At 42.7% G+C, this 15,983-nt stretch overlaps 1 protein-coding gene across 1 annotated transcript in view; it reads left to right on the top strand.

Annotated features, from left to right (window-relative positions):
- VPS50 (VPS50 subunit of EARP/GARPII complex) overlaps positions 1-15,983 on the top strand; it is a 367,497-nt gene that overhangs the window by 266,240 nt on the left and 85,274 nt on the right. The window contains exons 14-16 of the mRNA XM_077490790.1: positions 814-899; positions 6,459-6,553; positions 15,730-15,828. Of these exons, the coding sequence (XP_077346916.1) occupies positions 814-899; positions 6,459-6,553; positions 15,730-15,828 (280 nt within the window). The remainder of the gene's footprint in view (positions 1-813; positions 900-6,458; positions 6,554-15,729; positions 15,829-15,983) is intronic.

The raw sequence follows: 15,983 nt of genomic DNA, 5'->3' as shown, positions 1-15,983 counted from the left end.
CTCTACCAAAGCCACCACTGGTGGTTTTCTGAAAATGCTGGTTGCCTGCTTGTCATATTGGTTCACTTGTTTAAAAGCTTTTCCGTAAGCTGCTGTTCCTCTTTCCCATAAACCACTGACTGTCTATCCTACATCTGTTGGTGTCCACATCACTAACGTTGACATTATTATATAAACCCTTGGTGTCCAACTTGCGGTCCATGGGCTGCATGCGGCCCTTTGGTACCTGCTGTGTGGCCTTCAACCAAAATATTAGTCGCAGTGATTTATAGCAGTCCTTTCTTGTAACCCAGCCTTTCTCAACCTTTTCTACACTGAGGAACCCTTGAAATAACTCTCCAGTCACAGGGAACCCTGCTAAAAATGAATATATTTACAACGCATAATACATTTAGTGTGAAGAAGAATGCTCCTTACACTTGTGGTCATTGGGAAGAATTACCCCCCTTACAGATAGCTAAAAAAATCAATGGCGTCAGTGGGAACTTATCTGAGAGGCAGAAATTGCCCATAAAACCCCTAGCAACATCTGGAAGAACTCTAGGGTCCCATGGAACCCTATTTGAGAAACTTTGTTGTAACTTGTCCTTTGACCATCCCCTGTAACATTTCTTCAATTTCTGTCTCCCGTAGTATCTGTACAATCTCTCTCTGTCTTATGAAGCATTACACTAAATATTATATTTGTCCCTCAGAGGGTCCTGTATCCCGTTAATTGACTGTAAACAATGAATGGGAGCACTTTTACGTTTCTTCAGAGCAGCTTTTCCAGCACTTTTTCTTTGTTTAATGTTCATCTTATTTTTCTTACAGATAGTATCTCTGCAAATGAAGAAAATAACTTTGATCGAAGCTATGTTAAAAAGAAGCTAGAACATGGATTAACGCGCATATGGCAGGTTGTTTTAGTTTAAAAGTATTTCTTTTTTTTGTTTTGTTTTTTATTTTGTTTTTTTTAGGCATTTAGTGTCATTCAGAGGTATTTATCCAGGATACATTACAATTTAGGACTCTTGCACACAGCTATATAATAGGGAGTTGCAGATTAAAGAAACATGCAAAACTAGGGGATTTTTGAGGTACTAGTATGTCACACACAAAGTGTTGGGTATATGTACGTTCTAAAACATCACTTTTATGCACAATTCCACATAAAATATGATCCTATAAAAATTCATGACACGTTCAAGGAAAACATACAGCAGGCACACGCTCAATAATAAGTAAGTGGTTCATTAATTTGTATGATTTGTTTAATAAAATTGTCTTGTGATTGATTGCTGTTCAAACATGCAGCTGTGTAATTGTAGAAATGACTGCCATATTGCCTAAAGAAGCAGAGTTTATCTGCGGAACGCCTAACAGTCATTGCAACCATCTTACCATTCAACCGTCAGTGCGCTCTGCAAGGAAACATTTGCCTGACTTGTATCACAGGCTATAAAATACCAGTGGGTAGATGGAAAAGGCATAATATATGGGAACTTTGTATATATTTTGACTCCGGTCATGCCTGTTCTATATTTTCCTTGAGCATTTTAGGAATTTTAACGGTATAGTGTTTTATGCAGACATAAATATAAAGGATGAGGGTGTTTGGAGAGCGCTAGGGGTACGATAGCCAGAGCAAGGGTAGATTACAACCAATGGCGTGGAAGGGGGGGGGGGTCCTTATAAACTATATAGTCCATTAGTTCTGGGGTGTACCAAGTGTTAAGGGTCCCCCGTAGCAGTCACTTTGTTGGCAGCCGCTTTCAGAGCAGAAGATGAATTTGAAGGAAGAGAGCAGTGCCAATCTAAGTGTAGCGTTTTCAAAAACTATTTTATTAAAAGTAATACAGTCACTTAGAGGTGAAGGTAAAGCACTTTTGATTTATGAGTCTCGCTGGTCACCTTCACGATTTGCGGGTACAGCTGCGATGTACGCTGTCATTAATCCCAGCAAGGCTGGTGGGTTCCAGAGTTACGGGGGATGAAGGGCAGCTGTAATAAAAGAGCATGCCGTCAAGCCTGACAAAGGAGCATGCATGCTCTGCCCGCGTGCAAGGACTCCGCCTCCCCTGGTTGATGCCGTGACAGCTTCCCCTGCACCTCCCCTTCAGCCCCCAGAATCCAGAACCCACCGGCGTTGGATTTGACAAGTAATCATTCTAGCTTATAGTTTAAAGAGGTAGAACATGGATTCAGGGCAGTAAGGTGGTGTTGCATCCCTTCCTCATTGCCTGTCAGTAGCCTCTGAAGCGTCATCTGAATGCCAGTTGGGTTTCAGAGGCAAGTGAGACTTGGGGATAGATATATATATATATATATATATATATATATATATATATATATATATATATATATATATATATATACACAACTTTTATTAAAGAGAAGCTCTGCACTTTTAAATATGTTTTTGTATTTACATTGGTGACCAGCAAATTTCTGCTACCTGGTTTTCATATGATTAAGTGAATCTGAGCGCAGTTTTTCTCAATTATTTTTTGGAGCTTTAAGATTTGACCCCCTTTGTTCAGGACAATCCCCCACCCCAGCCCATATTCCTCACTGGAGATCTCAGAAAGCCACTAATGCATACAAAACCCTGTTTGTGGTGCAGCACCTCCAGTGAACATGCACACCCTCTGCTTCAGTGAGACCGGGGACTCCGTGCAAGAGCAAGTCTCCTCCCCTTCTCCGTCCAGCTCTCTCCTCCCCTGCTCTGGATTTCTTACCTCCTCTGCAGTGCTGTCTACTTCCCTGCTTCGAGCTTCTCATTCTGCTCTGCCTTGCTGTATCGTCTCCTGCTCCGGACTTCTCACCCTGCTCTCCCGCACTGTCTCCGTCCCTGCTGCGGACTTTTCGCCCAGCTCACTCTGTCCACACCACTGGGGAGAAACAGTTAAGTCCGCGGTCGGCACTGTAGAAATGCAATCTACCTGTCACCAGGCCACGCTCGAGGGGTAGATTGCGATCGGCGGATTGCCAACCCCAGGCCTAGAGGCACAAGGATTCATTGGACACCCAGCAAGAGCACAGTGGCAGCTGGGGGCATATCCATGAAATAACCTATACAAAAAGATGGCAACCACCCAAAAAAACACTACATTGCCGCTCTCCTCCCTGACTCTATTCATGAATTGGATATGGAAAAGTAGGAAAGCAAGGGGGGCCGCAGATATTGTAGTGGAAGCTGCAAAGGATTTTTCAACCCCTGCATTTTATGAGGCACAAACTGGCTTTTTGCCAGTTGCTCTTTACTGTTGACACACCGATTTTGATGTGGTGCAAAATAGCCTAGCAGCACCTGAGTCCCCACAGCCCAAACAAGCCCATATGGGCACTAAGAGGCTGGCTAAATTTAAAAATACTTTTTCTAGCAATATAAAAAATAAAAGTGCATTAAATGAGGATTGGCCTAGTCCTGAAAGGATATTAGCTCCTCTATATAGCTTTTTATTGAAATGTATTTATGGAATTGGAATGTAAGGATGCAATTGGTTGTTCCAGTAGTAGATCCTGCCATTTCAGTTCTCAATAAACACTTTACAGTTCCTATTGAGGATGTTTCCTTTTTTAAAGATCCAGTTGATGGATGTTTAAGGGTCGGTTCACACCACAAAAGCACACTCTAGATCCGTACCAGATGCATGTTTTTAATGCATGTGTTTGTGTTTTGTTGCTTTTTTGATGCATTTCTAAATGCTTACTTTTTCTTCTTTTTTCCTGTTTTTTTTATTTTTTTTACTGTACTGGGGTCTGGTAAGTTCTTGATGCAATCGGGTGTGTTTTTGATGCAGTACAGTCTATTTCAGAAAAAAATGTAGCATGTTCTACTTTTTTACTGGAATGCCTTGGAACTCACCACTATGTCATTGGAAACCATATAAACTACTTTCCATGCATTTCTGATACAGAAATAAAAAAACACACTGGACTGCTTGTGGTGTGATCTGGCCCTTAAAGTCCTCCTAAAGGCCTGCAGCCAACAATTGCCATCATGTCTGTTTGGCAGATTATTGCTAACTGGATAAGACAGATGAACAGAGATCATAAACCTGTCTTTAATGACCCCATTCTCTTAAAATAATTGCAGCCGAATTGTTTTGGGTGAAAACTCTAGAAACTGTAATTTGCCAACTCTCTAGAATGCCTCTTATCTCTGTGTATATTCTCAGTAAAGATCATCCCTCATCTGCCACCCCAGTTAAAGAGGGAAAGGGTTTTGGTTATTCTCATTGGCAGTGCAATTGGCTCAGAAGGACATGGTACACAAACCTACTCAGAACTCTGGTGGACTAGCCTTGGCCTCTTCCAAACAGGCCAGATGTAGTGGTGCAAGACTCCTATTCCACCCTGCTTCTCAGTCGCTGGATTTAAAGGCATGGCTGTTAAAACACAGGTCCTGAAGGATAGAGGTATATCTAATTCCGTCATCTCAGCCTTACTCAGATCGAGAAAATCTTCCTCTCGCAACATCTATCATTGTTCAGTCTGGTCTTGACCATTGTCTGGCTCTGAGTGCTCTCAAGGGACAGGTAACTGTCTTCTCTTTTCCAGAAACCACTTGCTTCACAATACTTGATCAAGAATTTTCTTCAGGGAGTTGCTCATATTAATCCCCCTATTTGACCTCATGTTTCACTTTGGGTTCTGAACTTGGTTCTCTCTCTATATTCCAGAGACCCCTCTCTCTTTAGGCTGATCAGAGATATCCCCTTGGGAGACCTTTCTAGTAGCCATTACATCTATTAGGTCTGCCAGATCAAAAACACACCTTTCTTGTATGGACCTGCTTCTTGTACTGCACCAAGGACAAGGTGGTCTTGAGACCAAGATCTTAATTTCTACCCTAGATGGTTTCTTTGTTCTATCTCCATGAGTATTTGGCTTTTCTTTTGTCCTGGTCCGAAAACCCAAAGAAATATCCCTGCACTGTTTAGATGTTGTCAGGACTGTCTGGGTCGACTTAGCTGCTTCTGTTGACAAGACCTTTTCATCCCCTAAAGGTTCTCTTGAAGGACATCCTGCCTCCTGTCCCACCATTGCCAGATCAATAGACTACTTACCTCCAGAGCTTACAACCTTAAGGGGTTGTAAAGGTAAATGTTTTTTCACCTTAATGCATTTTATGCATTAAGGTGAAAAAACATCTGACAGTCCTGGCGCCCCCAGCCCCCCCGTTTTTACTTACCTCACCCCTCGAAAGTCCTGCGCTCGTCCCCCGACGTCCTTTCCACCGTTCAGCCTGGCCGCTGATTGGCTGGAGTGGATGGATGGAAAGCAGCGCAGCCATTGGCTCGCGCTGCTGTCAATCACATCCACTGACGCGGAGCGCCGGGGCCGTGTGATACAGCGAGCGGCTATAGCCGCCGGCTGTATCACGGGAGCGTGCCTGCAGATGCTTCTCACCATGCGAGGGAGCTCGCATGAACGTGAGAAGCACCTACTGGAGGAAGCAGGGACAGCCGCCAAGGGACCCCAAAAGACCAGGTTTGGGGCCACTCTGTGCAAAACGAGCTGCACAGTGGAGGTAAGTATAACATGTTTGTTATTTAAAAAAAAAAATTCACTTTACAATCCCTTTAGGAACAGTGGAAGTGATTCACTAAAACTGGAAAGTGCAAAATCTGGTGCAGCTATGCATAGAAACAATTGGCTTCCAGGTCATATTGCCAAAGATGAATTGAACAAGCTGTTCAAGCAAGTTGGAAGCTGATTGGCTATCATGCACATCTACATCAGATTCTGGGTGCTCCAATTTTAATAAATCTCCCCCAAAGTTTCTTCTTTCCCAATCTGAGCTCATTCCACCAGATTTGTTAGTGTCTCCTGCCATTTCCAGCATTAAGCATCTGTTTTTCAGATTTGAAAGGCTGCCATCAGGTTCACTGCTGCACTATTATCAGTTTGTTACTTTCCTAGTTCTGTGTGAACTACAGAACATCTCTTTCCCTTTGTTATGGAGAGGCGATAGATGTTCTGTAGTCTTGACATTTGCTGTCTGAGGGTGACAACCCTGCACCATCACTAAAACAGTAGAATGAGTGAACATTGAGCTTCTCTTATTTGGTATATTTTGTTCTCTTGATACCATTTGAAAGTGTTTTGTTATATCTGTTTGATAAATGGAAATCAATGACTGTTGTGAGATGACAACTTCTTGTGCAACACGTCCTTTTCTTACATTATGTTATTTTTCTGCTATGATTTAAACTATTCTTTTTCCAGTGAATGCCTGGGAGGTGGATAGCATACTATGGCTTTGATTCTTTTTTTCTACTTGCTATTTAGCATTGTCTAACGTTGACATCAGCAAGGCCATATCTGTGCTATAGAAAGAGACAGAATGTCAAAGAAATGTAGTTCCTACAATGGAGAAAACAAGCATATTGGTCATGCCAAGCACATTGCCTCAGACTGTTGTCTGGACTGCTACATTGTATTAACAAATTTTATACTCTGCTTTCAAGGATGTTCAGCTGAAAGTAAAAACGTACCTTCTTGGAACGGATATGTCCAACTTCAAATATGATGACTTCATTGTGGTCCTGGATATAATTAGCAGGTGAGTGACCAAGTCCTTGAGGGCCCACTCACACTATGTCAACGGGCATAGCATTAAGTCATACCATTCTGCAACCAGATAGATGATTCTAGCTAGGTCAACGCAGGCACCAAGTAACAAGTACTTGTTCCTAGTCTGCTTGGTCATACACTATATTGTCAAAAGTATTGGGGCACATGAACTTTAATGGAATCCCAGTCTTAGTTCGCAGGGTTCAGTATTGAGTTGGCTCACCCTTTACAGCTATAACAGCTTCAACTCTCCTGGGAAGACTGTCCACAAGGTTTAAGCCCTTGTACACACGGTCGGAGATTCTGACAACCAAATCCGACAACCAAAAACTGTTGCATACACACGGTCGGACAAAGTTGTCGGAAAATCCGACGTGATGACGTTATTTCGTTACGACAGGACTACGTTCAGGCTAGTAGCCAATAGCTTTGGTGTAGAAAATTGATCTGAGCATGCGTGGCACTTTGTTCGATCGGAATTCTCTACACATGATTAGAGTATGTCCGATCGGAGCATTTTGTCTGAAAATTTTACCGACAAGTTGGAAAAGTTGGTCCGACGGAAACAGTCCGGTGCAGACCACACACAGTCGGAATATCCAAAAAAACGGTCCGATCGGACACATTCCGTCGGAATCTCCGACCGTGTGTACAAGGGCTAAGAGTTTGTGTATGGGAATGTTTATCAATTCCTCCAGAAGCACATTTGTAAGGTCAGGCACTGATGTGGACGAGAAGGCCTGGCTTGCAGTCTCCGCTCTAATTTGTCCCAACAGTGTTCTGTCGGGTTGAGGTCAGGCCTCTGTGCAGGTCAGTCAAGTTAATCTACCCCAAACTCGCTCATCCATGTCTTTATGAACCTTGCTTTGTGCACTGGTCCAAATCATTTGGTGGAGGGGCCATTATGTGGGGTTGTTTCTTCAGGGTTGGGCTTGGCCCCTTAGTTCCAGTAAAGGGAACTCTTAAGGTGTCAGCATACCAAGGTATGTTTTGGCAATTTCATGCTCCCAACTTTTTGGGAACAGTTTGGGGATGGCCCCTTCCGGTTCCAACACGACTGCACACCAGTGCACAAAGCAAGGTCCATAAAGACATGGATGAGCGAGTTTGGGGTGGAGGAACTTGACTGGCCTGCACAGAGTCCTTACCTCAACCTGAACAAACACCTTTAGAATGAATTAGAGTGGAGACTGCAAGCCAGGCCTTCTCGTCCAACAAAAATATTGTAGAGTTTGCTTGATCACCACAGGCACAAGATAACTATTGTTATAAATCTGCTTGCTACATATTTGGGTCCATCATAGATGCATAATTATAAGTAGGTACTGAGTGTGGAACATATGTATTTTTTTAAACCATGAACCCTTGGATCCCTGATATTTAAAACTTCAGTATATATCACCACTGCATACGGAGTCACAATCTTTGTTTCCAACAAGGTGTCCAAAGCACTATTCCGAAATAGTAATGTCACATATTAATATTATAATGTCTTAAGATCCTGTATTGCTGTATATCCTTGGGTCTACTCTAACTCCAATTTTAAGCCTATTCTAACTGCCCTGTAAAGGAAAGAAGTCTATACTTATGCTGAGGGCAATCCAGTCTGGTCACATCACATCTCCAGCAGCCGGCTTTAGTGAAGAGGAGAGATGGTCAACAACGGCTGCAGAGCCTGGACAGTGATTTCACCTATAGCAGGGGTGTCCAAACTTTTTTCAAAGTGGGCCATATTTGATGAAGTGAACATGTGTGAGGGCCGACCATTTTGCCTGACATTCTTTGAACCATTAAAATTCGGTCTAAGTGTGTTCATCCGAGCACTAATACACTGCCCAACAAGAATTCTCTTGCCTTTGTGGCTGTGTGTGGTGAAGAGATGAGCTCGGGCTTATTATTTGAATATACCGTATTTATCAGCGTATAACACGCACCTTCACTTTAAGAGGGAGGTTTCAGTAAAAAAAAAACGTACATTTTAAATGAAGAACTGTGAAGCAAAATAAGGGTCAGTGCCCATCAATGCACCTTAATCAGTGCCACGACTGCAGCCCCACCATTGCCACGACTGCAGCCCCACCATTGCCAAGTCTGCAGCAACACCGCTGCCATTAATGCAGCCCCCACTGCTATGAAGAAAAATTATATTTATACAAAATGAGTTGTGTATGTACAGTACACATTGCCATGCTAGCAACATCGTTTTTTTTTTAAGTTTTTTCAGCCTATTCTCACATACAGTGCACATAGAGTTGAATATGTATTTGTATGAAATTTATGATACATATTTGTTTAAAGAAAAACTCCATCTTTCTACACACTTTACCAAGCTGGCCCAAATGAACTATGTCCCTCACTAGCCTGTGTGGGGCCGCTAGATGTGCAGGATAAACTGTATGTAGATAATGTGGATAATGACAGAACTCTGGACGGCCGCACTCCAATGCTAAAACGATGCTTTATTTGAATAATATTTAGGACACAGCTATAAGTAAGCACTAGCCTTAGTGCCAAACGCGTCAGCTGTTAGCATCTTTCGCTGTGATGGCATTTGCTTTGTCTTAAATATTATTTGAATAAAGCATCGTTTTAGCATTGGAGTGCGGCCGTCCGGAGTTCTGCCATTATCCACATTATCTGCATGCTGTGGCTCGCACCCAGATCCCTTCACCTGGAGAAATTATCTCTGAGTTCCCATGACCTGCCTTTGAGCGGTGGTGTATATCTCTTTTGTGATTCTCTGGACTTTTATAAACTGTATGTAGCTGCGGCTAGATACAGCATACCACACTGTTTTCAGTGTGCGAGCCGAGACTTTTTGTCTCATACCCGGAACACAGAGGAGTCTATCACAGCGGTGCTCAGCCACTCAAAGCAAGCAATGTATTCTATCAATGAATACAAAGCTTCTTCTGATTGGCTGATGTCATCAGCCCGCCCCTCTGACTCAGCCAATCAGAGGAAGCTTTGTATTCATTGATAGAATACATTGCTTGCACTGAGAGACTTGGCGCCGCTACGGTAGATTCTTCTGTGTTCCGGGTATAACAAAGTCTCGGCTCACACCCAGAACACCGTGCAGTATGCTTTATGCCCATAGCTACATATAGTTTATACCGCATATACTGCGGCCTCATATGTTAGTGTGGCCCAAATTTACTTATGTAAAGTGTTTGGAAAGATGGAGTTTTTCCTTTAAATTATTTGATGGATACTGTATATCACTATTTGTTTGCAAATACGGTATTTGTACATCTTTACCTGGAACCAAAAGCTAACTACTTTAGATCTCCATTGCCTGCACCACCTCCCAGTTTTTTATTTATTTTTTGCCCTGGAACTCTATTGTCTTACATATTATAGACACTTAAAGTAGCCAACAGTCGGGTATTGAGTGCTTTAAAAAGTAAAGTTGGTATTGGCATATTGGAGTGTCCCGGCTTTCTGGTGTCTCATGGCACTTGATAAAAACATAAGAGGTGAGAGTAGTGCCTCCAAGTAAGACAGCGTGCAACTTTACATAGTAATTCATATGGAAAGTATTCTTTTATGTTGATTTGAATCATGCTTTTTTGTGATTTTTGATTGCATATCCTACAGAAGAGCCCATATAAAAGGAATTAAGGAATTGGCAGACTTCATTTGCTGCCTCTTTGCAAAAAAAAAAAAAATACAAAAATCAAATATTCACCTGCTGGATTTGCCACATGAATTATACATGTGTTATTGATATATATAATCACAAAAGGCCTACATTTCATGCAGCCTGCATGTTTTAACCCTTTTGTGTGCAGAGGTGCCAAAAATTGTCCAGGCCAATTTTAGCAGCACCGGTATGTTTTGGTTAGCGTGGCTATAACTCTGTGCCTAATTTGCCTACCAAAATCATTTTACACTTTTATTTCAATGATTTTCTGGGTATTTTTATTTTGGTACAGTGTTTTAACAAATTCCTTCTTTTTCTTTACATGATAGGATAAAAAATAGACAAAATGTTAAACCACAAATAATCAAATATTATTTTTTAATGCTGTAATCATATCTTGCAATTACAGCATTAAACAGATACACTGCCATCTTCAAGGTACAATGGCATCAGCAGACTGAGGCCTTATTTTTTGTAAATGAACTTCCAGTCTGCAGATGATCGTTAAGTTATAGCTGTGATCAAATGATCAAGTTTAACTCTGATTCGTTCGCCGAACGTTAGAACAAAGTCAGTGGCAACTGTATGTGACAGCTAGTTGCTAGTGTTGGCAGCTGGTTTTTGAAAAAAAGAGTAATGTAGATTAGCATCATTAACATCAACAGTGCGTTTGGGGCAGTGGTGGCTGGTGCTAAACTAAACAAACCCCCCAGGTCTTCCATGCCCCCCCCCCCCACACTCAGTCCTCCACGGGCCCCCCCCTGCACTCAGCCCTCCACAGTCCCCAATCTGCACTCAGTCCTGCATGCCCCCCCCCCCCCCGGTCGGAAGACAATAGCGAATATTCGTTAGGGGCGCAGTGCTCTGCACCCCAAGCCCAACCTTTTTCAAGCCAATTGGAGCCTCTGGTGCTAATCATGTGGCTTGGTAAAAAAAAACCTGGCATGCAAACTAGGGTGGCGTCGCTTATAGACCGGCCACTCCTGGTTGTGCACGGGGAAGTTGGTTTTCATATTTGAGTTCTTCTAAGGGTTTAGATAAATGTATTTACATTATTTTCCTCGCAGCATTCTTTAAACATATATATTGCTTTGAGTTGTTTGCTAATTTTTTATCCTTTCATATCAATCAAGAATTCTGATTGCACTTTGTCCATAAGTGTTCTTGGTCAAGGATTCACAGTATTCAGGAGGAGATCAGCTATGGAAGCCTATGTGTTTCCTTTAAAGGTCTGACCTCATCATATAGAGGATTTCCTGGTTGTTTAGGCTAGAGGGCATGTATTAGAGAGTAATACCTTACACCTCGGTTCCTCTGGGTACCTTTCACCTCCGATCTTTTCCTCATCCACCCCAGAATGTGGACAGGCCCTGAACATCATCACGTAGTATGTGGATCATCATTGATTCTGTGCTGTACATGATGAAATGAGAAAGGGGGCTGCCAACTGGGAATTGGCTTCTAGGGACTGGTTGTCTTGGCTGGAAATTAGCCATGAACCATGGAGTAAGGTAAGAAATGCACTACACTGGAGTGAACCCCTAAAGCAGGGGTGTCCATTTTTTTACCTTCCTTGGCCACATTGGAAGAAGAGGAATAGTCTTGGACCACACATAAAATACACTAATAATGATAGCTGATTAGTAGGGGTGCGCATCTTCACTGGTCTCACGATTCAATTTGATTACGATTATCTGGTTGATTGGATTTGATTCCATGATGCATCACGATTACCGATGAACTTCCACTTCCGCTTGGGACACCTAGGCGGCCCTTCCACCCTGCAATCTTCTGAGACTCATCAGAGGTCCCAAAAGATTGCCCCGCCATTCAGAACAGCACAGTGAGACATGCGCCCAGTAGTATTGCCAGCACCGTGTACAGGCGGGGGAGAGAAGGGAGGGTTCGGGTGGCCACGTTGCTGGATTGTGGGACAGGTGAGTGTCTTTTTATTAAAAGATACACTTTTTTTGTAGCTGCTGACTTTTAATAAGTAAAAAAAATTTACTGGAACTTTGAATTAAAAATAACCTCACTCCCTTAACCACTTCAGCCCTGGAAGATTTGGCTGCTGAATGACCAGGCCATTTTTTGAGATTCGGCACTGTTACTTTAACTGATGGTTGTGCGACGTTGTACCCATGCAAAATTGGCATCCTTTTTTCATCACAAATAGAGCTTTCTTTTGGTGGTATTTGATCACCTCTGCGGTTTTTATTTTTTGCACTATAAACAAAAAAAAGCATCAATTAAAAAAAAAACAGTATTTTTTACTTTTTGCTTTAAAAAATATCCCCTTTTTTCAAGGAGGACAAAAGGGATCACTGGTGCTCAATTAGGGGAGATGGGGGGTCCTGGCGCTTAGTGGGGAGAGATGGGGGGTTATTACTGGGGAGAGATGGGGGTGATTAGTGGGGAGAGATAGGGGGTCCTGGTGCTTAGTGAGGGGAGATGGGAGGGTTCCTGGGGCCTAGTGGGGGGAGATAGGAGGCTCAAGTGCTTAGTGAGGGGAGATAGGGGTCCTGGTGCCTAATGGGGGCAGTTTGGAGGCACTGCCAGTCAGTGGGGGAGGTGGGCACTGGTGCTCCTTACCTGGCTGCTTGATCCATATGGAATCCTGTAGAAGAATCATCCCCCTCTCACTTTTCTTGTTTTCTTGATTTTTCTCATCTGAAGGGATGCCAGTGCAGTGATAGTTCAGACGATCTCACAAAAGAAAACTTCCTCTGCTCACTTCTCTGCCAGGCTCTGACTGATGATATCTATTGCAGAGCCCAGCAGAGAAAGCTAGTGGTGTAAGTTTTCCTTTGCTGCCAGTTTTTGATTATTCAGCTGAGCTATCACTGTCAGCAAATGCATTTTGCTCATAAGCTCCTTTGAAAGCCACTCCATCCAGTGACTGCATCAAGTCAGGAAGACTGTGGGACAAAGAATGTGATGGACAGGCCTCCCTGTGTACTCATTGGCTAAGGAGGCAGCAGGAGGTGGTGCCGCCTATAGACAGCACCGCCTCCTGCTGCCTTCTCTGCCGATGGGTATCTCAAGTTCCCTCATTTGTCCCTCCCTACTGAGTCCTGACATCGCTCGGGAGTCTTGGCCTGCTAGCCTTGTGAACTATGTGGGTGGGCTGCCTGTACCCCTTATCAGTGGCACTGAGCATAAGTAACTCTGATGTGATTGCCTGTGCCTGGCCCGCCTCTCTGCTCTCAAGTCTTCTGTTTCTCCTGATGTCAGTAGGGAATTCTCAGCCCTGCCCACCTCTCTTCGGATTTGATAGTGACAGTCAGCGGGCGGGGCTGAGAATTCTCCACTGAGGTGAGGAGAGAGGCGGGCATTGTACAGAACAGGGCATATGCTCGGAGCGCTCTCCCGAGAGGGACGGGGCAATGACGTCACCGGCAATCGATTTCTACAGTCACATGCATCGATGCTGCATCGGGGACACCCGAATCGGGATGCATCGATTAATTTCAGCACCCCTACTGATGAGCACAAAAAGTCAGACATATCAAAAGTTAACAATCCATGATATAATTTCCCTTTCTGAGTACTAAAACTAAAAAATTTTTATTTTTGTAATTGAAACTTTATTTTATTATTATTATTATTATTATTATTAGTATTATAAAAGTAAAAGAGAGCAACAAAAAACTAATGCAATATTTGACACTTTTTTTATTATGTGATTTGATAGATGGAGTAGAAATGCTCAATGAGTCTCAAGGTGCTCATCAGACATTTTGCTTCTAAATTTGCCCTTCGCATGCTTCATCCTTGAAAATAGTTGCTCACAAAGATAGGTGCTGCCAACACATGACCTGATTAAGACGTGATTGTGAACGGTGGGAAATTTTTCTTTGGGAAGATAAGACTCCAGAAAAGATAAAAATCCAGTAAAGAGACAATGATGAATTTTTCTTCGGCCACAAATGTTCGCTAAACGTAATGCATTTTTTGTAAAAAAAAAATTCAAAAAAGGTCAACTATTTTAACCCCTTCATGCGTAGGAGTAAAAAAATCTTAATGCCTGAGCCTAATTTTGCAACTTTAACATACCATATTTATCGGCGTAGAACACACTTTTTTTCCCCCTTTAAAATCGGGGGAAATCGGTGGTGCGTGTTATACGCCGATCCCTGCTGACTGTGAGCGGAGATGAGCGAGCACTGCCAACATATAGAAAGCCGAGTGTATTTGGCTAGTCTCTGCCCCTCTCGCAGTCCTGTCCCTGACTGTGAGCAGAGCCGAGCATAGCCAAATACACTCGGCTTTCTGTATGTCGGCGGTGCTCGCTCATCTCCACTCAGTCAGCGGAGATCGGCGCCAATATTAAATAATCAGCAGCTGGGAAATGCTGCAAAGGCACTGGGCAGGGCTGCAGATGGACACTGGGCAAGACTGCAATGATGGACAAGGCTGCAGATGGTCACTGGTAAGGCTGCATTGATGGGCATTTAAATGTAAGTTCTTTTACTTAAGCATCACTCCTAAAAGTTTTTTTGCTTAAAATGCCCTCCTACACTTTGGGTGCGTGTTATACGCCGATAAATACAGTATGTTAGTTAAACTGTACATGCTACTTTTTTTTTTATATATATATATATATCAATAAATACTGGTCCAAAATAGTAAAAAAAAATATATATATATATCTATATGTGTGTATTTAAATGTATGTGTATATTCCTTGCTACTACCATAACCTACCACCAAAAGAACAACCCAAAATAAATTCTCCTACTCCTGAGAATTGTAGCGATACCACGCATTTGTATTTGGTTTGTACCTGTAGTACGGCCCAGAAAATTTCATTTTTTTGTTATCCTACCTAAAACACACTGACACTGATACGAATTTAACATTTTAAAAAACAGTTCCTGCCAAAAAATACTGACCTTGACGTTTGACCCAAACAGTGGCACTGATCTAGATCAAACCTTGATCTAGGTATTTTTTTTTCTCTCTCTCACTCTCTCTGCAAGGACAGAGAAAGATACCATGTATCTCTCTAGTAGTCCATTCACAGAGACAGAAAACACGGGGGCAGGCTCCACAGTGACTGATAAGTGGGGTATCAGGAGACCCAGAATAGGAGGTTCTGAGTCGCAATCATTAGAACGGGGCTCTTGGTGAGACCCCGGTCTCTGTGCTGGGAGCGTGCCGTGCACCTCACTCTCTGCACAAGGGAAGATACTCAAATAGGTGGCCCCACGGAAAAAGCCCAATGCAGTTTGGCCGCATATTTGTATTACATCGGTGCCAAGGGGTTTAGTAAGTTTACGATTTTGTCTTGGGCCACAGTTTGGACACCCCTACCCCAAATTAAACAAGCAGTAAATCCTGTGTATGTGTGTGGGTGAGACTCACTATTTATTTTTATGGACAGTCCAGAGTTCCACTTTATCACATAGAAAGGCAGGAGTGCAAAGAGGCTTTAATAGATCCAGGGACTGGTTGCAGATGGACTATAGTAATTGCTTTACAGGACTTAATATGAGACTTTTTTCTTTTTTTCGAAGACTAATGCAGGTGGGAGAAGAGTTTTGTGGCAGCAAATCAGAAGTCTTACAGGAATCCATAAGGAAGCAAAGTGTCAACTATTTTAAAAACTATCACAGGTGAGTCCCAGTGATGTGCTGTTTGGGTGACAAGCCAGTCCTAAACATAAGTTACATTGTTGGCCACAATGGATGTTATATGCAAAGTTGCAGCAAATACAAAGCAGTAGGCCACACATCAGGTCTGTACCTGCGTCATTATAAAAGAATTACAG

This window comes from Lithobates pipiens, unplaced genomic scaffold, assembly GCF_037356315.1.
Source record: "Lithobates pipiens isolate NorthernLeopardFrog02 unplaced genomic scaffold, aLitPip1_a1.2 Scaffold_19, whole genome shotgun sequence".
In the NCBI taxonomy this organism is placed as follows: domain Eukaryota; kingdom Metazoa; phylum Chordata; class Amphibia; order Anura; family Ranidae; genus Lithobates; species Lithobates pipiens.
The sequence above is the reverse complement of the archived record's forward strand: the minus strand, read 5'-3'. Positions and strand labels throughout refer to the sequence as shown.